This window comes from Marmota marmota, unplaced genomic scaffold, assembly GCF_001458135.2.
Source record: "Marmota marmota marmota unplaced genomic scaffold, marMar, whole genome shotgun sequence".
NCBI lineage: Eukaryota > Metazoa > Chordata > Mammalia > Rodentia > Sciuridae > Marmota > Marmota marmota.
The window spans coordinates 20,441,026-20,464,472 of NW_026000026.1; the positions used below are offsets into that span (position 1 = coordinate 20,441,026).

General features: G+C 38.3%; 1 protein-coding gene across 2 annotated transcripts in view; it reads right to left on the reverse strand.

Annotated features, from left to right (window-relative positions):
• Rprd1b (regulation of nuclear pre-mRNA domain containing 1B) overlaps positions 1 to 23,447 on the reverse strand; it is a 50,471-nt gene that overhangs the window by 24,260 nt on the left and 2,764 nt on the right. The window contains exons 2-5 of one of the 2 annotated variants that reach the window (XM_015480796.2): positions 19,779 to 19,908; positions 10,665 to 10,798; positions 3,070 to 3,179; positions 1,688 to 1,814 (exon numbers count right to left, since the gene is read on the reverse strand). In XM_015480796.2, coding sequence (XP_015336282.1) covers positions 1,688 to 1,814; positions 3,070 to 3,179; positions 10,665 to 10,798; positions 19,779 to 19,908 — 501 coding nt within the window. Of the gene's footprint in view, positions 1 to 1,687; positions 1,815 to 3,069; positions 3,183 to 10,664; positions 10,799 to 19,778; positions 19,909 to 23,447 lie in introns of both variants that reach the window. The other variant, XM_015480787.2, reaches the window with a different exon arrangement.

Genomic DNA, 23,447 nt, shown 5'->3' on the forward strand with positions numbered 1-23,447 from the left:
ATAAAGATATTTAAAAAAAAAAAAAAAAACAAAAAAACTTTCCCATGCGGAAAAATACAAAATGTTATGGGGCTGAGGCTCTAGCTTGGTGGTAGAATGCATACTTAGCAAACTGAAAGCCTGGGGTTCAGTTCAATCCCTAGTGCGCCCACACACAAACGGCTTTATGTTATTCAGAATGATCCTGTTGGACATGAAGATGAAAAAGGGAACATGGGTGGCGCAATGTCCCTGAGTGAGTAAGGAGGAGCAGGTCTAACACACAGGGGGAGCGGCAGGTTTGGAAAACAGATGTTAATCCAGAGAAATAAGAGGAAGTTGGCCTAGATGTATAATTTACTTTTCCCAGCTATGTTCAGCTGCACAGGTGTAGGAATGGAGCAGATAAAGAGCTGGATTTAAGGATGTGACTGCCAGTGGGTAAGGGAAGGGGAAAATGAGGAGCTATTGTTTAATGAGTATAGAATTTCAGTTTCATAAGATGAAAATATTTCTGGAAACTGGTTGCACAGAAATGTAAAAGTACGTAACTCTACTAAACTATATTCTTTTACATGAATTTTTATCATAATTAAAAATCCTAACAGGCTAAGGGTGCTGTCACCCCAGGGACTCAGGAGGCTGCAAGTTTGAGGCCATTCTTAGCAAAATAATGAGATCTGTCAATATATAAGGGTGCTGGGCAAGGTGGCATCAAAAGCTCAGGAGGCCGAGGCAGAAGGATCACAAGTTCAAAGCCAGCCTTAGCAACTTAGTGAGGCCCTAGGCAACTTAGTGAGACCTTGTCTCAAAATAAAATATAAAACAGGGACAGATTTGACTCAGTGGTTGAGTACCCCAGGTTCAATCCCTGACATCAAAATAAATAAATAAAAATTTTAAAAAGTTAAAATAAAAATTAAATGAAAAAGGCCAGGAATGGAACTCAGTGGTAGAGTGTCCTTGGGTTCAATCCCTGGTAGAGGAAAAAAATAAATAAATATTTAAAAAACCAAAATAGGCTAACAGTGCAACTCCATGATAGAGGACTTGCCTCACATGCAGGGTGTGACTCCAGTACTGGGACAAAAAGAATGAGGTGGGCCATGGAATAATAATTCTTTAAAAGTTGGAGTTAACCAGTTTAGGGGATTTTACAGTGAAGGAGGAAAGAACAACAGGTGCTGAAGGTGTATGTGAGAGAGGACAAAGACTCTAAGCTGAGTACAGACAATGAGGACTCAAAGGCTAGAAGGAGTTGCAGGATCAACAGACCATGTGTCCTCCCAGCAAGGCTGAGTTGTTGGAGCTGGGAAGCAGAACGAGGGAGTGCAAATGCTTCTCAAGTGACTCCAAAGGCCTCTGCGCTATGCTATGTGCTCTAAGCACATCTGGCCTTGAGGGTTTTCCATACTCTGTTCCATTTGTGTGGTGGAACTTTCTTCCCTCAGACAGCACCTCCGTTTGGTACCTTATTTAGAGTGCCCACAGGTGTGGCATGCCAGCACTTCTGCAATAATTCTTGGAATCAGTACTATTTCAAGAGCTTCTTTGTTCAGCATGTGAGCTGTTCACAAATCCCAAGGTAGCAGAGCACCCAGTATCACATGGAAAGTGACATACACATGTCCTAGGGTTTGATGCTCTGTAGAGGGACTACACATAGGTTCCTCTTCTCTCCTCTTTCATCCACACTCCACTTTCTCACCTGTTATTTTTTCCAATAGAGAAACATCCTGCACTTCCTGAGGCAAAGAAGCAATTTTCTGTCGAACAGTAGCATCCCCTGATGCAGCATTTTCCAGATCCTGCAAAGCTTTGATCAGTTCCTCAGTCTATAAAATAAAAATAGAAACAACACTATATTGTACAGACATATGAATTTTAAAGAAAATTAGCTGGAGTTAAATTAGGTGAAGGCAAATTTTAAAAATGGTCATTTCTGGTCTTTTGAAAACGTAAGTCTTAGTTCCAGAGCTTATACAGAAGTCAATGACAGTCTAAAAGAATGTACAAAATTAATTTTTCTAGTTCTCTAGTAGGACACAAATGAAATGTTGCAAAACTCTTGAAGGTATATATATATCAACTGTTCAACAATTGTGCGTTGACTAATCAAATTGAGTTTGCTTTACAGAATGATCATCACTCCCCAAATTAAGAGTCAAACTCACTAACTATAAACAACGGTGAGAGGCAAAAAGAAAAGCAAACCAATATGTATTCTGTGTGTATTAAAAGGAGTTTATTAAATTGTCAGAAAAGAGAATACTGACAGGTAAGCCAGTCCATATGACCTAAGAGTAGCTTACTCTGCACAGAGTGCTAAATGACCACAAAGCTGATAATTCAGGTTGCTCTCTTTAAAGTTTTTGGATGCAAAGGTATGTCACCTAATGCCATTTCATTTAATCATTTTAACAAGACACAAGCCCATTTACATAAGCTTTGAATTCACCTACGTGTAATAAAAGCTGATTTAGACAAAATAAGAGGGGCATGGGCAAGACAGACCTGGATTCAAATTAAGACACTGGGCAAGTTACTAAAAATCGGTCATTTTGAGTCTCATTCTCAAGGGCTATAAAATAGATGAAATAAACCAACCAAAGAATTCATAAGCTGACTTGTTTTATGAAAGCCCAAATAATGCAAACACATGGTTAAAGGCAAACTCCCTGTTTTAACATTTAAATTGGCTATAGTATAAAAGTTTACTCTCAGCACACAGACTGTTCTAGATATGAACAAGCTGTTTACTTGCAAAACACCACAACAGAAGACTGGAGACGTGCCACAGCAGACTTTGGAATGTCTTTTAAACATATTATCTACCCCTTTCGCAACAATCTACTTTTTAATAATATTTTTAAATTCTAGGAGTAAAATATCACATCCAAATACTTTAAAAAACATAAACTCGGGTCAAGAGTCACAGCAGGCTTCTCTGGATGAGATCTTGTATTAGATGCCCAGAACTGCCCTCTGGTGATTCCATATGATTGGCCACCAGTGCCACCTTGTGGCCATAATCTTTAACTAGAGGTCACTTTAAGCCACTGAACCCTATTTTGGGGGAGTCAAACATACCAAGAGGGGTCCTGCAGAAGGATCTTGGGGAGAGTAGCTTCCAGGGTAATCATCATCCTCCTCCTCCTGTATCTGCTGAAAAGTCCGCTTTAGAGATTTCTTTTCTTCTGCTGCTGGAGGAAATCAAAAGGTGACAAATTTGAGTTGCATATCCTGTTCTGGGCAAGGGTCAAATGCTACGCACAATGGGCCACATGTAAAAATAGGGCAGAAGGGGCATTTGTTTTCAGATGCCTCTTTATGTCAATTATTCTTAATTGACTGTGCCTCCTTATACTACTGAGAAGAGTCAAAAAGATCTGTCATCTCATTTTGACTGTTTGAAAAAAACACTATCAAAAACAAGCATCTAAAAATAAATCAAAATTATAGTATTAATTAAAACTTCATATCTTAAGAAAAAAGTTAAAATGGTAAGAAACCCATCAGACAAAATAATAAAGTACACCAATGTGTGGAAGGGATTATAGATAACTTACTGCATATAAAATGAGGTATTTCATCCTTTTCAGGATCATTTCAGAAAATAGGAGAAATTCAACAAAAAAACTCTGTCAAAAATTCTAAACACAAATACCCTTTAAGTCATCCCTTTAAAATGAACAAACCTAATTTTACCTTAAAATTTAAAAAAAAATAACATCATCATCATTCTGAGAAATATGATTGATACTACTGGGAGAACTTACTGAAGTTACCATTTTTAGATTAACCACTTTTGAGGCTGACAGGTAATATTTTTTATTATCTGTACTGTTTGCTTTTACATTATTATGATAGATGCATTAATTCTAAAATTGTTCCTATTGCATCAAATTGGACAATATAAAATAAATGACAAACAACTGCGGGAAATAAAACTAAATGACAAATTCTGGTTTAGAAAGTAAAGAAATATTGGACACCTAATATGTCTAAGACATTACAATAACTTCTTTACATTTACTCATTCCAGTAACTCTGAGATGCCATGTCTCCACTTTAACGGTGAGAAAACAAAGGCTCAAGGAGATTCAAAAACTCATCTAAAGGCATAACTCTGAAACCTAAGCTTTTTCTGCACTTAGAATTACTAAACACAAAACAAGTACCCTCTCATCTGTCAAAAAAAGGAGACATGGGGCACCTGCCTCAGAACTCTGAGTTACACACAGAATGAACACACACTTTTTGATTAAACCACTTCTGGGACCAAGCAAGTAGCTCCTGTTTTCTACCTTACACATTATCTCACCTAACTATGTTTGAAGTGAAAGTCAAGTCAATATCACAAATTGTATTTTTTAATATTCTGTTTTTTTCTACCAAAGGAAGAAGTAGTAGAAGTAAAAGAAGAAACAGCAACATTTGTGATATAGGCAGTCCCCCAACAAGAGCTCACAGTTCAGTTACCATCATAATAGCTCACTCTGAGTACTTGGATAAAGTAAAAATTTCTCTAAATACTTCAGTCCCCAAGCATGATCAGTGGCCAATCGCATCACTTCTTCAAAATCTGCCAGTGACAGGTCACTGCGCATCTGTACTCAGCTCACACACACAGGCAGCGTACTGGTAGTGCTGCCTCCTTGTTTTGGGATAAAACCCATATGACAGTTCATAAAAATGAATCATCCAAACAGGGAATTGGCTACCGAGATGAAAGTGCAGCAAAGAAACTAAACCAAAGCTAAAGCCAAATGGCAGGTAAACAGAGCTCAGAAGAAAAGGCTAGCCGCGGGACACCACCACCACCAAGACACAAGACCGCAGCCAGAGGAACTGATAAGGTCACAGAATCAACGCAAATGAAGAACGGGGTGGCAGCAGAAGGCTGGCAATGTCCTTGAAGTGATGCTGACAAAAACATCACACAAGAGGAACTCTCAAAGAGATTTCAGCACACTGAATGCACAAAGGACAAAATGCTGAACTATTCTCCAAGGCCTAGGAAAGATGCCCGCTCTGTTCAAACTAGACTAGAAGGCAGACACTGATCAAACTACCCTTGCTAACTTTATTACAGAGAAAACATTTTTACTCTCAATGTTTCTGATTTTTAAAATTTTTTATTAGTTGCTCAAAACATTACAATGATCTTGACATATCATACATTTGATTCAAATGGGTCAATGTTTCTAATTTTTGAGTTAAGAAATACTAAGTAACTACTATTTTACCTTTTTGTTTTATCTATAGTAAGTTTTCAACGCTTTGACCACCTCCTCCTCCTCAAAAAAAAAAAAAAGCATTATCTCACTGACTAGTAAGTTCACCCTGTATACTTCAGCTTGCATGGTCATTTCAGTCTTGCACTATCATGCAAAACAAGGACTGCTGTATTTTTTAAATGGAAATCTATCAGGATATCATTTAATATGAAACATCTGACAGAACTTCTCACACACTGCTTAATTAATGTATGGTACAGACATACAGATATTTAGCCTCTATAGCCTCAAAGTGGCCATGTGTAAGGGGTAGTATATATGGTTTTGTTTGCTTCTAAGAGTCCTCAATAAATGTTAAAACACTAAAGATATAAAAAATTGTAACTTGAAATAATCTCCAAACTCTTATACAGATTCTATCATATATTCACTACCCTCAGGACACTCTGAATCACTCAATTTTGGCAATGAAAGGCATTAAATTGGCCTTTGCTTTCCCACACTTCATTTTCTTGAGAATATCCAGCCCCACAGGTTATGGTTTGTGCTAAGTCAGGAGGCTTGTTAGCCTAAGTCTGGGTCCACAAGCCAAAGCCTTCTGCCTCCACACTCTAGCAGTACAAGACTTTTATCAGTTTCCACTGATAAAAATAATTTCAAGGTCATTTCTGCCATCAAGAGGGAAGAGGGTATAGAGGAGATGCTAACTATCACCAGCCTACTTTTCCAGTGTACTTTTATTTTCAGCTGGAGAATCAACTGGTACTGCAAACCTAAGATTTCTAGAAATGAATTATCCATCCTTTCCCCCTCTGACTCCTATCCCCTAAGGTACCTATTTCCATCATGAAGACTTCCATTGGGCCCATCTTCCAAGTACAAAACCTTGAAGACCATCAGAACCTATCCCAAAGTCCTGACTTCTGTAAGATTTCACACCCCTGCGGGATGTCTGGCAAAACTCTCACCCCTTCCCAGGCCCAGCCTCTCATTAGCAATCCTCCCTTCATCACACCTTGTTGAAACCACTGTTCCACCTGGTCTCCCTGCCATCAGTTGCTCCGTTTCCAACTTAGACTGTATTGTTAAATTGCTCTTCCCCTCACCCTATCTTGTCTCTATGCAAAGATCTTGAATGGCTGCTAGTGATTCACACTGTCCTTCTAAGCTCAAACCCATTGTGGCTAATGGCAGCAGCATCGTGAGCACTCCCTCCAACTCCCACTGCACTTGGGCCTCTCTTTAAAAGCACTTGGCATTGCTGTTTTATGACTGCTGGCAAGCCTTCCTCCCTGAGAAGAACACTAAGTGTCTTATTCCTCCACCTCCTATAAAAGGGGTGACAGACCAGAGTGTATACCCTCATGAAGGGAGGAGTCTCAGAGCTTGGAAAGTGCTGGTGCTATGCCAGAAATGATTATTAAAGCTAAAAAGTTAGCAGTTATGATGCCCAGAATTCTCAATTGAGCCAGACAGCCATTAATAATAACCCAGCAAATCTGCCCGTTGCATTCCTACATCAGAAGTTAAGATAAGCCTTCAACAATCAATCTAGCTTCTGACCATGGTATTTATTTACATTCCCTTTTTTACTCAACCGCTCCGCACAGGCAGGATGGCACTACGGGAGGCTAATGTCCTTCTGTCCTCATTCTGTGCACCTTCTCTTCTATCCTCTGACCCATCTTTATGTCTCCAGGAAGCCTTGTATTTGACTAACCCTCAAGTAATCCTGGTTACCTAAGGGGACAGTGCGTCTCTGAGAGGCCTTACTGGTAGAATTTCAGATACTATGGCAGACTGTGAAACTAACCTTAAGGCAAAAAAGCTGGCCTGAAGGCTCCCAAACCACTTTATAAACACAGCTCCCTACCTGCAAAGCTGGACTTTCTGAAGGATACACCTGAAATTTTCTGCAATTAAAACACACACATGGGGCTGGGGATGTGGCTCAAGTGGTAGCGCGCTCGCCTGGCATGTGTGCGGCCCGGGTTCGATCCTCAGCACCACATACAAACAAAGATGTTGTGTCTGCTAAAAACTACAATGAATAAATAAATATTTTTAAAAATTCTCTCTCTCTCTCTCTCTCTCTCTTAAAAAAAAGCACACACACACACACTCACACACACACACACACACACACACCTTCAGTTTTACATTACTTTTATTTGTTTTTGTTTGAGACCAAATTTCACTATGTTGCCCAGGATGGTCTCTAACTCTTGTTGACTTCAGCATCCCTCTCTCCTCAACCTCCCACGTAGCGGGAACTACCCATACTCAACATGTCACCAAGCTTTACATTACTTTTAGAAAAGAAACAGGAAATACTGTTGGCAACAGCTGCTTCATTCTGTCTCCTCCTTGAAAAATAAAGGAAAATTTTTAAAAAGCACATTAGACATTACTTGTGGGAAAGAAACTGAAAGAAATAAAGGGTTAACCCTGGAGGTATGGTTTTAAAAAGCACTCGCCCCTCATCTCACTGAACAGAGCAGCCAAGACTGGTCTGGAACCCAGGCAAGCCCAGAGCTCTGCTCTTAATGAGTATGCCCTTGAGCCTTGCACAAAATCCAAGGGACTGAAAATACCGTAAGTCTCCTTCTACTTGAGCTACTGGCTCATATACAGGTGCTCAGAATATTAACTATTAGAATGAGAGGGACAAATAAAAGTCATTTTCATTGCTCCACTGATAGTATCTTACCTGTATTAACTCATCCTCACCACAACCCTATGAAGTGTAACTAATAACAACCATCCTCGATAGTGGGGAACTGAGGCTCAGAGGTCAAATGCTAAGCTCAAGGTCACAAGGCTTTAGCAGTGAGAACTGAGATTCGTAACTCTGTAAGTCTGAATACCTAAACTGCACTAATGTCCAGGCAAGTTGGGTAACCTCCTCATGAACTCATGTCACAACTCAAGTGTACTAGATCCTTGGGCTTTCAGGGGGAGAAAAAAAAAAAAACCATTATGAAGTAGGTCAGCCTTAAGATCATACAGATCTGGGTTTAAAGCTGCCACTTCTTACCTATATCCCCTTTAACAAAATTGCCATGTATTTTTGAGCTTTAGTATCCTCACCTGAAATATGAAAATAACACCAAATTCATGAAGTAGTTTTAAAGATGAAAATAACAAGGCAGGCAGAAGATAAACTAGTACATTTCAGCTACCTGATAAATGCTCATTCTTTTTGTCTACCTTCCCTTTTTAAATTCTTCCACATTTGCATGACACTATGTGATTCAAGTACATAATAAAGTTCTGTCTAGTCAAACAACAACTTGAGTATTCCCAAGAACAGAGGCAACTTTAGAACACCTGGGCTTTGCACCTGTTGAGACAGTTATATAAATTCAATCTACAGCTTTGAAACAGAATTCCTAAGCTCATGCATGCTCCTTTGCAGTAAGAACTCAAAGTTCCACAGGAAATTTATTATTTCAAAAACTCTATAACGTTGTCTCAAGACAAAGAAGTACCCATGAATAAAAGCCAGAATATAAAAGGACTATTCAAATTTGGAAATGAAAACTTCTGGAGAACTTATCAATATTTTGAAAGAGTTGTTGTAAAACCTTCTGATAACTCAGGTCCAGAGGACACACAGCAAGTTGGCTGAGACCAACACACACTGAAACCTCTGCAACTTGCTTTTTTTTCTTTAAAAAACAGGAAAAGAGAAATTATCTTTAGATTAGCATTATCTTTCACATGGTTACTGCCTTTGTTATTTATTGTTAATGTCTGTCTAGACTAAAAAACAACAACAACAACAAAAAAATCAGAAACCCAACGGAGCGATTTTCCATACCACCACTGCCACACATCCCCCCTATTTGTTTGACTGCTCCCTGTTTCCCACTCCTCTCCTGTTCCTTCCTATGGCACTTAGCTTAGCCATTCACCCAAAGCACATGTCCACCAAATGCTTGAACTGAAATTCGACATGGCTTCAAGCATTCTTTTTCCAGAGCCCTCCTGCTTACCTAAAAGTGCTTTAAAAAACCAGCACTGTTTACCAAATGAATTGAAAGGCAGATTATAGAAAATAATGCTGGATAATTCCCCAAAGCTGTACAAAATAAATACCTCCAAAGGACACAATACCAACACTACCAGAATCCAAAGCAGCAAACATCTCACTTTTCAGCAACTCCCACCAGAATGACCCTAGAATTATTTCCTAACAACTCCAAGTAAAACAACAATAACTTGTAGCCTGAAAACATGTATGTCATCTTAGAAAGCCTCTAACCTTTAGTTTCACAGAAAAGTTAGAAATTACTGTAAAATGCATATCATTTTAGACCTGGAAGAGATCATAAAGGGTACATAGTTAAGGGTTGTTGAATGAATGATACTGTCACGCATGCTAATTCCAGCAGGTTCTATAGCAGAGCATGTATATGGTAGCAGAGAATAAGGAAGGAATGGTTACATGTGCCCAGACAAGCAAGGAAGCCATCAGAGTGAGAGAAGCACTCGGAGAACACATTCACATAGTAAAAGGGGCAAAAGGACATCTCAGGCAGAGGTAAACTGCAGATGCAGAAGAAGAGGTGAGTGCCAGCAGAGAATCCAGAGGGGAAACTTGTAATTCAGAATAGGCAAAGAATAGGGCATATATGAGAGAATGGAAAGGGAATGATCTAGAAAAGTGGGCTACTTCAGATTAGAAAGGTCCTCAAAACTATTAGACCTTGGACTTGATCCTCCAGGCAGTGAGTACATATGCAAAATCAGATCTGAAGCTGAGAAACATGTTATGCCAACTACAATTAAACTGTAACTTAACCAGAAGACAAATTATCCAATAACATTTGATCTGTTTATAACATGTGCCCTTTTGAAGAACTTGGTAAAATTCTCTTATTCTCTTCTCTCTCTCTTTCTCTCTCTCTCTCTTACACACACACACACACACACACACACACGTACTTACTTCCTAAGGATATCCTGGGCTCAATAAAAACAAAACATCATTTTAGACAACAAGCAAACAATCTTAAAGTACATTCCAAACCCACATTTATATTTAATAGGAACCAAGTTCTCAGAGGGCTTAGGGACTTATCCAAGATCCTGTAATAGTTAACAGCGAGGCTAGAACAAAATCTTAGTATAAGGTACTTCCTAGTTAACCACAACTCTGTTGCTCCTTACGCTTCTGCAAGGAAAGTCTCTGAAAGACAGGAGAGAGCCAAGGAGAACACATAGCAGAAGTTAGCCAGGGAGAGAATCAACAGCATGAATACTAGAACCAGGCTTGCACACTGCGAGCACTACGTAAATTCTCACCATCATTCATGATCATCTCTCTCTGAAGAATCATAAAATTGCTCGTGGTTCACAGCAACCCCCATTGCAGCTTTTCATATTTGATTCGAAAGTAGGCAAAGACCAAGAGCTGTAAACATGTGGTGATGTTTCTACCTTTGGGGGGAGGGCTCTTGGAGTCCTCCATAGACAGCTTCAGCTGCTGTATGAACTCGCCGCCATACACACTTCGTTCTTGCCAGATGTTCAGCAATCTTTCTAAAGGTTTTTTACAGCCTTCATCTGCCTCTCTGCCCAGAAAAGATGAAAAGATATATATAAGCTTAAATTTTTTGCTTTTAATTAGGACAGATCTACTTTAAAAAAATCAACAACTGACTAAATGATTTACATAATTAAAAACAGAAGGAAAAGTAAAGTACATATTGTATTACTTGGATACCCAAAACTTGACCAGAAACTACATTCTTCCTGTGGTGGGTGGGAAAGAGAGAGCAATCATATGACAGAAGAAATCTTTTTTCTCCTTTGAAAGATGGGGCAAATGGCGGCGGGGTGGGGGGGAATCCAATGGCCAATTTTTACAGACAAAATATTATCAAAAATTGATCATATCAATTCTACAGTTTGCTTTTTAAAAGAAAACGTTAACTGGAATGTAGTGGGAGACATTCTACTAGAAATTAAAATTGGCCAAAACTTTTAAGAATTAAAAAAAAGAAAGATTAACAAAAACAAATGTTTACATTGAAAAATTTACCACACCAACACACCAAACCTCTGCATGCATAAATTCAATGTGTACATACATATGTCAAGACTGACCTCAACTTTTAACTACTTCCTAATTATTTAACACTGGGCTAAGTCTGTGTTTCAAGCTCACACACAGGTGTCTCACTGACTAGAATACACTGAGAATAGGGAGGTCCTTAGTAAGTTATATCTGAAAGAAATTAGGAAATACGTTACACTCTTGATGTAGAACACAGCTGGCACTCTAAATCTGGCACCCACCATAAAAATGTCAACAAGCAGAAGAGTAAGAAAAGACTTCTTGAAAGGGAACAGAATTCCCTCATGTGCACTGGTTCTTGTCAATGGTTCTGTCTAGTGAGACTGTGTGGATGTCAATGATCTTGGACTGAGTAACTTTAACCAAGAAGGGACACCACAACATCTTAGGACCTAAGTCCATACCCTTAATGGGAACATCAAGAAGAAACCATACCAAGTTCAGTGCTGGCAGCACTTGTGTAAAGCTCATGCTAACATTCAAAGTGAGGTGAGGTTTCAGCCTGGCCTGATCAGACTGTGTCACTTATGAATTATTAGGGACAGATTTCATTGAACTGGGATTAAAAGTGTAAACTAAAATATATACAAATGAATCCTTTTTTATTGAATGTTTTCTTTCAAGATAGGGACCAGGGTTAAGAAAAAACTGCTACATTTATAGAGCTCAAAGATATGACCTACTTATCTGATATTTGTGATTAAACACTTTCTTATGTCACCTTTGAAATGTATCTAGAAATGAGTTCTCACCTTCCTCTGCTATGGACCTACCCAGCCACAGTCACCACCTGACTGGATTACTACCATGGCCTCACTCCTGGTTTTGCTGCTTCCTCCCTGTCCTCCTCCAATCTTCTCACAAGTTATAATAATGTAACTCTAGCTGCTTATTAAGGCAGACCGTGTTTCTTTCTATTCTCCCTCATTATTAAGTGAAAGTCCTTATAAAGCCTTCAAGGCCTTTTCAGCCCAGCCCACTGGTTCTGGGGCTTCATCTCCTACCCACACCATCCTTCCAGTGAGTCCCTCCCTAACCTCCACAATGACGCCCCTGCCCCTCTTAATTTTTCTCAGTACAACTTTTCTTCTCATATGCTATAATTTGTTTACTCTTTCCGTTTGAAAGTAATTTCCACAAAGGCAGGTGTTGATCTCCCCCATCACCACTAGATGCCCTAAAATAAGCACAATAATTATTTGTTGAATTGTAATCTTTTTTTGAAAGAAACTTATGTAACCATACTTCGCTTCCAACAATCATCTTTCTACAACATGGTCAATTTGCATCAGAAATCAAATAAGCACTCACTAGCTCAACCAATGAAAGTTTACTACATATTATGCTTGAAATAAAGCCTTAGATCTTGACCTCCAGGGCCTGATCCAGCAGCACCCCAGATCCTTTGCCTCATCTTTCCATGCCCTATCTGGGGCTTCACATTCTAGCGGCCCTCAGCTAAACATATTTTCTACCCAGAACTTGTTCCTTCTCATGCACGGAGCTTTGCTCATGCTATTGCCTCTCCTTTGCATGGAACTCCCAAAATGGAATAAGGAAAAAGAAAGCAGAGGTTGAGAAATTCAGTTAGCTGAAGTATATAAGGCAGGCTGGAAACAGCAGAAGAATCTGGAAGACAAGAGTGGAATTAGAGAGGGCTCAAATGCCATATTAAGCATGTGGCCTAGCAGAAATGTGAAGTCCTGGGCTGGGGTTGTAGCTCAGTGGTAGAACGCTTGCCTCACATGTGGAAGGCACTGGGTTTGATCCTCAGCACCACATAAAAATAAAATAAAGGCAAATCTATAACTAAAAAAAATTTTTAAAGTTGGGGGGGGGGGGGCGGATGTGAAGTCCCTGATGTTATCATATGTACAAGTTTATATATATCTCATAGCACCGAACCAAATCTTAAGTGGTTGGTACTTTTACCATAAAAAAAAAAAAATCTGTTCTCTGTAAATTCTCTGTACACTTCAGAGAGATACTAATCATGAGAACAAATACTTGAGAACTGAGTTAAGGGGGCATAATACCTACTTGCCCCACCATCCACCGTTCCTGGGAATAGTTAGGACAAGACTGGTTTTGAGTACAGTTTCTGCCATATTACTTAACAATGGAACGATGGAAACCAATTTTCATTTTCCTCCTCCTCCTCCTTCTTCTTTTTTTTTTTTTTTTTGGTACCAGGGATTGAATACAGGGATGCTTAACCACTGAGCCTCATCCTCAATCCGGTTTTGGTTTTTTTTTGTTGTTGTTGTTTTTTAATTTTGAGACAGGGTCTCGCTATGTTACTTAAGGCCTTGTAAAGTTGCTGAGGCTGGCTTTGAACTTAAGATCCTCCTGCCTCAACCCCCGGAGCTGCTGGGATTACAGGCATGCACTTACCGCACCCCACCACAAAATATTTTCAAGGACTTTCATTATTAAAGGCTAACGTTAAAAAGGAGGTCCAAACTTAGTGAATTTAACTAGCCAGAATAGGCTATTTCCTTGAGCAGTATAGCAAAGCAAGATTTTTATTAGATAGGTTTCAAAGTTATAGGTAAAAAAGCAAAAAAAAAAAAAATTTTTTTTCACTGATGAGGTTTTGCAATAAGTAACTACAGTGAACTGAAGTCACTTTTGCATCTGGAATCAGACACAACTAAAGCAACAAAATAACTTTACAAAATTAGGGACATTATCTTTTTTTAAAATTTTTTTTAGTTGTAGACACACTCAATACCTTTATTTATTCATTTATTTATTTAATTAATGTGTCGCTAAGAATCGAACTCAGTGCCTCACATGTGCTAGGCAAGTGCTCTACCGCTGAGCCACAATCTCAGCCCCAAGGGGCATTATCTTTATAGGTTGCACCAACTTCATTCTAAATTGAGAAATCTTTAAGTAAAAAAAAGACTAAAAAACCCTTTGCCATGAATCTATGAATGAACTGAAAGATGACAAATAATAACCTATATACTTCGTATGTCTCTCTCTCTCTCTCTTTTTTATTTTTTTATTTTTGGTACTGGGGATTGAACTCAGGGGCACTCAACCACTGAGCCACATCCCCAGCCCTATTTTGTATTTTATTTAGAAACAGGGGCTCACTGAGTTGCTTAGTGCCTCACCGTTGCTGGGACTGGCTTTGAATTCACAATCTTACTGCCTCAACCTCCCAAGACACTGGGATTATAGGTGTGTGCTACTGCACCTGCTCATATGTCTCATCAATTTTTTTATGTTGAACACTTCATGTATATTTTAATTCTAACTAATTATAAAATCAATCAATGCTCATTTTTTTTCTATACAGAAGGCAAAATTGACCATAAAAGTAAACAATGTGGCTGGGCGTGGTGGCACATACCTGTAATCCCAGCGGCTCAGGAGGCTGAGGCACAAGGATCACGAGTTCAAAGCCAGCCTCAGGAATTTAGCAAGGCCCTAAGCAACTCAGCAAGACCCCACTTCTAAATAATATACAAAAAAAAAAAAGGGATGGGGATGTGCCTCAGTGGTTAAGTGCTCCTGGGTTCAATCCCTGGTACCAAAACAATAACAATAACAACAAAAAGTAAACAATGTGGGCTGGGTTTGTAGCTCAGTGGTTGAGCACCTGCCTCACACACGTGAGGCACTGAGTTCGATCCTCAGCACCACACAAAAAAATAAAGTTATTGTGGCCATCTACAACTAAAAAAATGTTTTAAAAAAACAGTAAACAATGTGTATATACCTGCCTGCCCCCGCCCCTCAACAAAATTGCAGCTTGGAAGTGTCAGCTGGACACCTGAGGCCTTTAGGGGCTTTTCTTCCTGCAGTTCCTGCATAAAAGTACCATAATTGTGTACCTGTTTTTCCCAGGTTCAGCAGGCCTGTAGTAGGCCTATGAGAGGCACGAATTCTAACTCAGCATGCTCAGCATTTCTGACAGCACCCCAGGAAAGATGGAGCAGAAACGCTCCTTCACAATTGTTCAGAAAGAGGTCACAGAATGATGAAACCCGCTACCCTCAGAGAGGCCTGCTGACAAGTTGGGCCTTGGGATTTCAGGAGTGTTCCCAGTATTTCCTAACTGATCAGTGTGGTTTAATGTGTCTAAACTAATCATAAAAACAATATGGTTCCAAAGAAACAACTGCTTTCTTTCTAGGAGCCTGGAATGATGGCAGAGGGTGCTCTACATGACTGAGCCCAGGGAAAGGTCTGGGTGCTGAATCTCCAATGAGCTTCCCGGTTAGACTGCACTACACACATGCTATCCCAATTTAATGCTGGAGAAATTAATTAAGCCTGTGTGACTCCACTGGGAGAGGACCCTTGGAAGTTTATTCCTGGAGTCTTGTAGTCTTTACTGCATGTACCTTTTCCCTTTGCTGATTTTGCTTTGTCTCCTTTAGCTGTAATAAATCACAGCTGTGAGTACTCCCAGGGAGTCATCAAACCTGGGTGTGGTCTTAGAGACCCATAAACAAGTACAATAAATAAGTATCATGTGTATGTATAGGGATAACTTCCAAATTCATGTCTCTACTGAGTTTCAGCCTATTTTGCCCATCTGCCTCCCCAGCCTCACCCCTTGGACTCTCTATCAGCCATCTCAAAGTTAACATGGCCAAACCAATTTCTTTCCCTCTATCAAATATTTTCCCCAGTCTTCAGCTCAGTAAAAAGTACCTTCACCAGGGCCGGGATTGTGGCTCAGCGGTAGAGCACTCACCTAGCTCGGGCGGGACCTGGGTTCAATCCTCAGCACCACATAAAAAATAAAGGCACTGTGTTGTGTCCATCTACACCTAAAAAATAAATATTAAAAAAAAAAAAAGTACCTTCACCTGTCCACTTATATCAAAAACCTAGAGATCATCTGGGATTTCTCTTTTCCCTAGCGACTAGCTCCCACTCAACTCTTACACATCCTATTAGTTTTACCCCTGCAGGGCTGAGGTTGTAGCTCAATGGTGGAGCGCTTGCCTTGCATGAATGACGTACAGGGTTCGATCCTCAGCACCACATAAACATAAATAAATAAATAAATAAAGGTATTATGTCCATCTACAACCAAAAAAATAAAAATAAATTTTAAAAAGTCCACCCACAAAGTAATCAATCACTCAATAGAAGCTATCTTCTCACTGCTTTAATCCAACTTAATGTCACCATAGCCTGTACTACAGCAATAGCCTTCTAACTCCAGGTCTCTGCCTCCTTGGTCTCTGTGAGCCATTCTCCACACCACACCATTTTTAAAGAAGAATTTTTTTTTAAAAATGATTTAACTTAATTTCTTTTTAAAAAATTTTAGTTTTTGTTCTTTCTAATTATATATAACAGTAGAGTATAATTTGACTTATTTATACAAACATGGAATACCTCTTATTCTAATTAGGATCCCAGTCTGTGGTTGTACACAATGTAGAGATTCACTGAGGTATATTCATATATGTGCACAGGAAAGTTATATAAGAATCAATCTTTCTTATACCTGCCCCCCACTTCATTCTCCTTTGTCTAATCTACTGAACTTCTTCACCCCCACTTGCTGTATGTTAACAACCACCTATTAGAGAGAACACTCGACCTTGGTTTATTTCACTTAGCATAATACTCTCCAAATGTCATAAAGTCATTCTTTTTTATGGTTGAGTAATATTCCATTGTGTATATATACACCACATTTTCTTCATCCATTTATCTGTTGTAGGACACCTAGGTTGGTTCCATAGCTTAGCTATTGTGAAAGATCTTTCTTAAAATGTAGGTTTGAATATATCATTTCCCCTCTTAAAATCTTAATTGACATCTTATAGAATACAATCCTCTCCCAAGGCTTACATGACTATTACCTGTCCACCTCTCTAATGTCATTTGGGTTTTAATTCTCCCTTTACTCACTATGTTCGAAGCACAGTGCTTTCGTTCTGTTTCTCTTGATGATATCTATCTTAGGTTCTTTTTAATAGCTGTTCCTATTTTGCATGATTGCTTCAAATGTCATTTCCTTTCTAAATGTGGCTTTCCTTAATCACACTGCCAAAAAGAGGTCCCACTCTAGAGCACCACCTATTTGGCTCTGTTCATATTATCACTCCCTGAAAGTGTCATGTTCGTTCCATCCTCCTTGCCTGCCTTAGTCCTGCTGCTCCCATGGTGTCTGGATCTGTATTTGGCACACAAGAAGACACTCAAATGCATGTTGAATAAAAAACGGTCTGTACAATTCCAAACTGAGAAGAAAACAAGACACTTGTGTAGATAATAAGTATATAATCTGGTTAATTAAACTGCTATTAAGTCAAATCTACCCTGGTCACAGAAAATGCATACAAAGAACATATTTTAGGCTAAGGCTACTGTCAGTTGAGAAGGTGCATCAGGATTGAAGTAGTGGCTGGACTTCTGTTGTAATAATACAGTGGGGAAAAGGACCCTAAAAACACGGGCATCCTAAATAGAGACCCAAGCAGGACCTTGAAAGAACTAGAAGAATGCAAAAGAAAGGAATTGGGGCTTTTACAGAAAAAGACCAGGATGAATCTGACAAGATGTTTTCACAGTGCCTCCTGCATAGATAGGTTTTAGGTTGTTCTCAAGTAGAAAAGGAATTTTTAATCCTGGTATTACCCACTCCTCTTCTCCCATTCCTTCCTACTTAGCATAATATTATAAGTTTGAAGGCAGCTAAAGATTATTGATCCATTTATAAGTAAGTGTTTACTGTCTCTACAGGAGATTATTTCAGCCAATTCCCTAGACCAAACCTTTTCCCCAATGAATAAATATTAATTAACTCATTCAACAAATATCACAAAATTGCCCAAATCTTGGGACACCATTTTCATCAAGTTATATAAATGGTACTCCCTAAAGCTATGTAACCCAACAGCTTTGTGCTAGACCCTTAGGAGATCCCTGGCATACGGCAAAGAACAACAAAAAAAGAGGACATGGTCCTTTCCTTTAGGAAACTTATAATTTAGCACATTCTAGTGAACAGGAAAAGAATGCAGATGAAGCATTGTGCTATGTACTTTTCAACAAATTATATTACTTCAGCTTCAAAATAACCCCGACAAGATAAGTGATATTCTAACTCCTTTTAACTAATTAGGAAACTTGGGATCAAAAGTTAAGTAATACGCCAGGCACAGTGGCGCAGCTCAGAAGGCCGAGGCAGGAGGATCGTGAGTTCAAAGCCAACCTCAGCAAAAGTGAGGTGCTAAGCAACTCAGTGAGACCCTGTATCTAAATAAAATAGGGCTGGGGATGTGGTTCAGTGATCAAGTACCCCTGAGTTCAATCCCCAGTACCAAAGGAAAAAAAAAAGTTATGTAATACACCCACGGTCACTCAAACAGTTTTTGAGGACAGCCAGTGTCTAAGAAACTGAACTAAATCTCATCAAAAGAAGAAATTCCTGTTTCCAGTTTCAGATAGCTATCTATAATCGTCTACTGTAAAGAATCCAATAATCGAAACTGGTAACACACTGTTACTTCAGTATCCATGTTCATCAAAAGAGCTAGCTATGCAGTTAACAAATAAAAATCTTTTTCCATCCCTAGAAAGTTAAACGTCATTTAAAAAATTTTTTAATTTTATTCCTTTAAATTTTCAAATCCTTTAAGGAATGCCAAACTTAATTTCCCATGTAAGGCCTTTCACGGACACCTTAGACCCTAGAACAATTCCTGTTTGACCCACTAGTCTCTTTTTGCTCTTTCCAACTTCCTTCTGCAAAGATCTATGTTTTTATATATATTTATTTATAAACATAATAGTCCACTGAAAACCAGTTCTCCTTTGCTCCTCTTGGGAATCCAACTTTTGCCCACAAAAGTTGTTGTTTTTAAATAAATAAAGATTATTTATAAAATCTTTAATCCAATGTATGCTGTATTAACTATATGTGTACTCTGGCTCCAGTCCTCTCTCCCACAAAACACAACAGTTGCAGACTCAATACAATTTGGTCAGAACAAACACCTACTTTTCCATACTAATAATTACTATTTTTGATATGATAATGATTATTTTTAGTAACAGACATCCAGACATTCAGAAGGAAGTAAACAAGAAGGCATAAGTAACTAATCTCTGCTATTGAAGATATGTTACTAAAAGACTCTTAAAGTACTTAGCTTTGTTTTTTCCTTATAAGCTAATGAGACAACTCAGCAAAACCAAAAAATAAAACAAACAAACACCATACTCAAGAAATAAATTCAATAAATGAATATGTCAGGGGAAAAGATGTGCTTCTAGTACCAGGTAAAATCTCCTTAATGCATCCTAATGTTTACAGGACTCAGTTCTTAGGGGCCCAGCAAAACACAAACTACAATCTGGCCTCCACAACATTCCTTGTGTAGAACAAAGCTGTCAATTTACAAAAGCTATCACAAAAGAGAATGAAAAAGTGGGAAAGTCAATGCATTTAAAAACAAAACAAAACCAAAAAAACTCAGACAACATACCTGGCAACATGAGAAAAAGCATCCACAAGGACAGATTCAAATTCTCTAGTGAACTCAGGTCCTTTCCTTTTACTGTTTTGGATGACATCGTTCGCCAAGTATAGAAATGTAAGTTTTCTATTTGATTTAGCTGAAAAAAAGAGAAAGGATAATTTAACTTACATCAAAGAAATTCTTAATTCACAATGCTTGTGCCACAAGTCTATTTCTAAGGAACATTAAGACAAGAATTATCAGTCAGCATGATGATCCTAGCTAGTTGAGATTTCGAGACCAGCCTAGGCAACTTAACAAGACCCTGTCTCAAAATTAAAAATTAGGGCTGGGATATAGCTCAATGGCAAAGCGCCCCTGAGTTCAACTCCCAATACCAGGAGGGGGAGTGGGGGAAGATAAACATTATCTACTCCTGGAGGTCCGACATAACGGGTCTGGAGGTATAATTTAGGAGGGAATGGGAGTTCAGCTTCATTTCTGTATAATTTTAACAAAGATAATGAACTGACAATAAAAATGAAGACAACTCAAAGGAAATTCCCAAAGGATAAACAGTCAATATTAACGTTAAAACCAATGCTTTCAATTATTATACTACAAAGATAAATATTTCTAATGTACTCTTAATTTATTAAATAATATAAAAAGAAAGATTAAGTTAAGTTTTAATTTTAAAATACATGCTTGTAATTTATGCTCACCTGAGAATTTCTCTTTGGTACTCCAGTAACCATAGTCTGTTATCAACTCTACAAATTCACATAAATCTCTAGATGTATCAATGGCTATTTATCTCAAACAGATATGCAAAAATGCTATATCGTTATTGAAAATTTACACACATCTGAAATCTGGGTATGCAAAATTATGGCTCCCACAAAATCCATAGCTCTTCTCTGCTATATATACAAAGCGTAGTATTTTCTATTACTCTATCTGGTATCATATATTAAACCATAAAAACCTCATGCAATATGTCTGAGTTATAGTTGCTTGGGGGAACATTACTGAATTTCCTAGCTTCTATGCACATAACTTCTCAACTGTAAAGTTACATCATTACCATTTTTGGTCCCAGTTTTCTTTTAAAAGAAATAAATATATGAACATAATTAGATAATTTGAAACACTAAGTAAGTTTATTCTCCAATGCTAAAGTGCCTCAGGAAAGCTCTGTCAACTTTTACACACCTGTATAACTAGTCCTTGCTCTACTGCTCTCAGAAACCATTTCTCTGTTTCTTTTGAAATGCACACAGCATGTATAAGTTCTGACACAGCAGGCATAAAATCTGACATTTTAAAACGTAACTACAGGAAATTAACCCAAGTTAAAAACAAGATTTTAAAGCACACTGTAGTTTAAACTAATGCCTTAATATGCTCATAAAATTAAATATGATATCTTGAACTGTATTAACCTTCTGGTAATAACCCAGTTTAGATGGTCAACTGATAAGAATATTGGTAACCTGCAACTATCTTTAACTATTCTAGTTATTATTCAAAAGCAGGACCAAAATGTCAACAGTTACAATACCCACTCTTGTTACAAAGGTATGACTAGGACAAAAGCCTCTATTTTTTTAAAAAGCAAACCTTGTTCGGGGAAGTTGCAGTAAATAAACTACCGAGTTCACAATGCTATTAAAGTTAGGGGATATGATGTAAAACGGATCTTCAGCAAAGCAAATTTGACTAATTTACAAAGTCCCTATACTTTATGTTTAAAAAATGCTAGAATCCATATTGTAAACTATCACTTGAACACTCAAGGTCTAACTTATTTTTCAGTATTACAAACATGATATCCAAGAGGTTCAAGAGCCAAGGTTTTCGCTATCTACAATGCCAATTACTCTTCATCACCTCCAAACTTAACAATGGCAATTTACTTAGGATAAAACTGTAGACATCCACATTCAGCATCCTGAATAGTCAACATGAGCACCCTATGTGTAAAGGGGCTACAGAATGAACTCTAGAGCACTAAAACACATGTAGTCAATAATACATTGCAACACACACACCCCTTTACCCCAACCCTGGTTGATAACTCAACTTCAGATATTTATTTCTAATATGACAAATTAGAACTTTTCACCAAAAAGTTATGCTCATCCAAAACTGGTAAAACTAGTTTGTAAACAAAGTTTAAACAAATGACTAATCAAAACTTTTTAGTTGTTTGGCTGGTTTTGATGTCTAAAGAAAGTCTTAAGTAATTCGGGGAAAAAGGCCTATTTACCTATATTCAGGCATGATAAAAAAAAAACACTTTTAAAAATTATTCATCCTTGGGCTGGGGATGTGGCTCAAGCGGTAGCACGCTCGCCTGGCATGCTTGCAGCCCGGGTTTGATCCTCAGCACCACATACAAACAAAGATGTTGTGTCTGCCGAAAAACTAAAAAATAAATATTAAAATTCTCTCTCTCTTTCAAAAAAGAAAAAATTATTCATCCAAAAAGACTGTACATCAAACTATTCCATAAAGAAGAGGAGAAGTATATGGGCATGTTGGCACTATAATCCCAGCAGCTCAGGAGGCTGAGGCAGGAGGATCAGGAGTTCAAAGCCAGCCTCAACAATGTTGAGGTACTAAGCAACTCAGTGAGACCCTGTCTCTAAATAAAATACAAAAAAGGGCTCGGGATGTGGCTCAATGGTTGAGTGCCCCTCGAGTTCAATCCCTGTGCTCAAAAAAAAAAAGAAGGTTTTTAGTTCTACTTGGAACAGAGCCTAAGGGGATGAATTAAGAATAATTCCTGCTCGGAACCGAGGCACATGTCTATAATCTTAGTGACTTGGGAGGCTGAGGCAAAAGGATCAAGACCAGACCCAACAACTTAGTAAGACCCTGTCACAAAATAAAAAATAAAAAGGGCTGAGGATGTAGCTCAGTGAGAAAATACCTCTAGATTCAGCCCCCAGTACCAAAAAAAAAAAAAAAAAAAAATCCTTAAAAAAATGGAAAAAAAAAAAGTAACACACTAGGAATAGAAGTAGTATTTAAGGGAGAAAAAGTAATTTTTGTAAATCTCATAAATTTTTTGATGGCAACTCAGTCTGTGAACAAACACCTCAGGGAAGATGACTTCACCATAGATATAGATATCCAATTTAAAGATTCAAGGTAGGCTAGAACCTATGGGGCTAGTTAATTTAAATGTAAGGGCACAGAATCCTTTTCCATTTTAGTGTGGGGGCATTTTCAAATCATGAAAGAAGCATGTGTATTAGAGAAGAAAGCACCTCAATAAAGAATAGCTCTGCAGTGTCCAATATGGTAGCCACTAATCACACATGGCTACTGAACACTCAACTTGTAGCTAGCTTGGGAAATAAATTTTCAATTGTATTTATTTAAAACTTTAGTTTCTTAGTCACACATTTTAAATGCTCAATAGCCACATGTGGCAAGTGGCTACCTTGTTGGAAAGCACAAATAACACACTGCTACTGTCACAGAAAACCCTATTAGTGCTGTTTAGATACTTTACTAAAACACGAAAATGGTATCGAGACCAAGATTTAACTCCAAAACTTTTTTTTTAGTTGTAGATGGCCACAATAACTTTATTTATTTTTTATGTGATGCTGAGGGGCAAAGCCAGTGCCTCACATGTGCCAGGCAAGCACTCTACCACTAAGCCACAGCCACAGCCCTCGT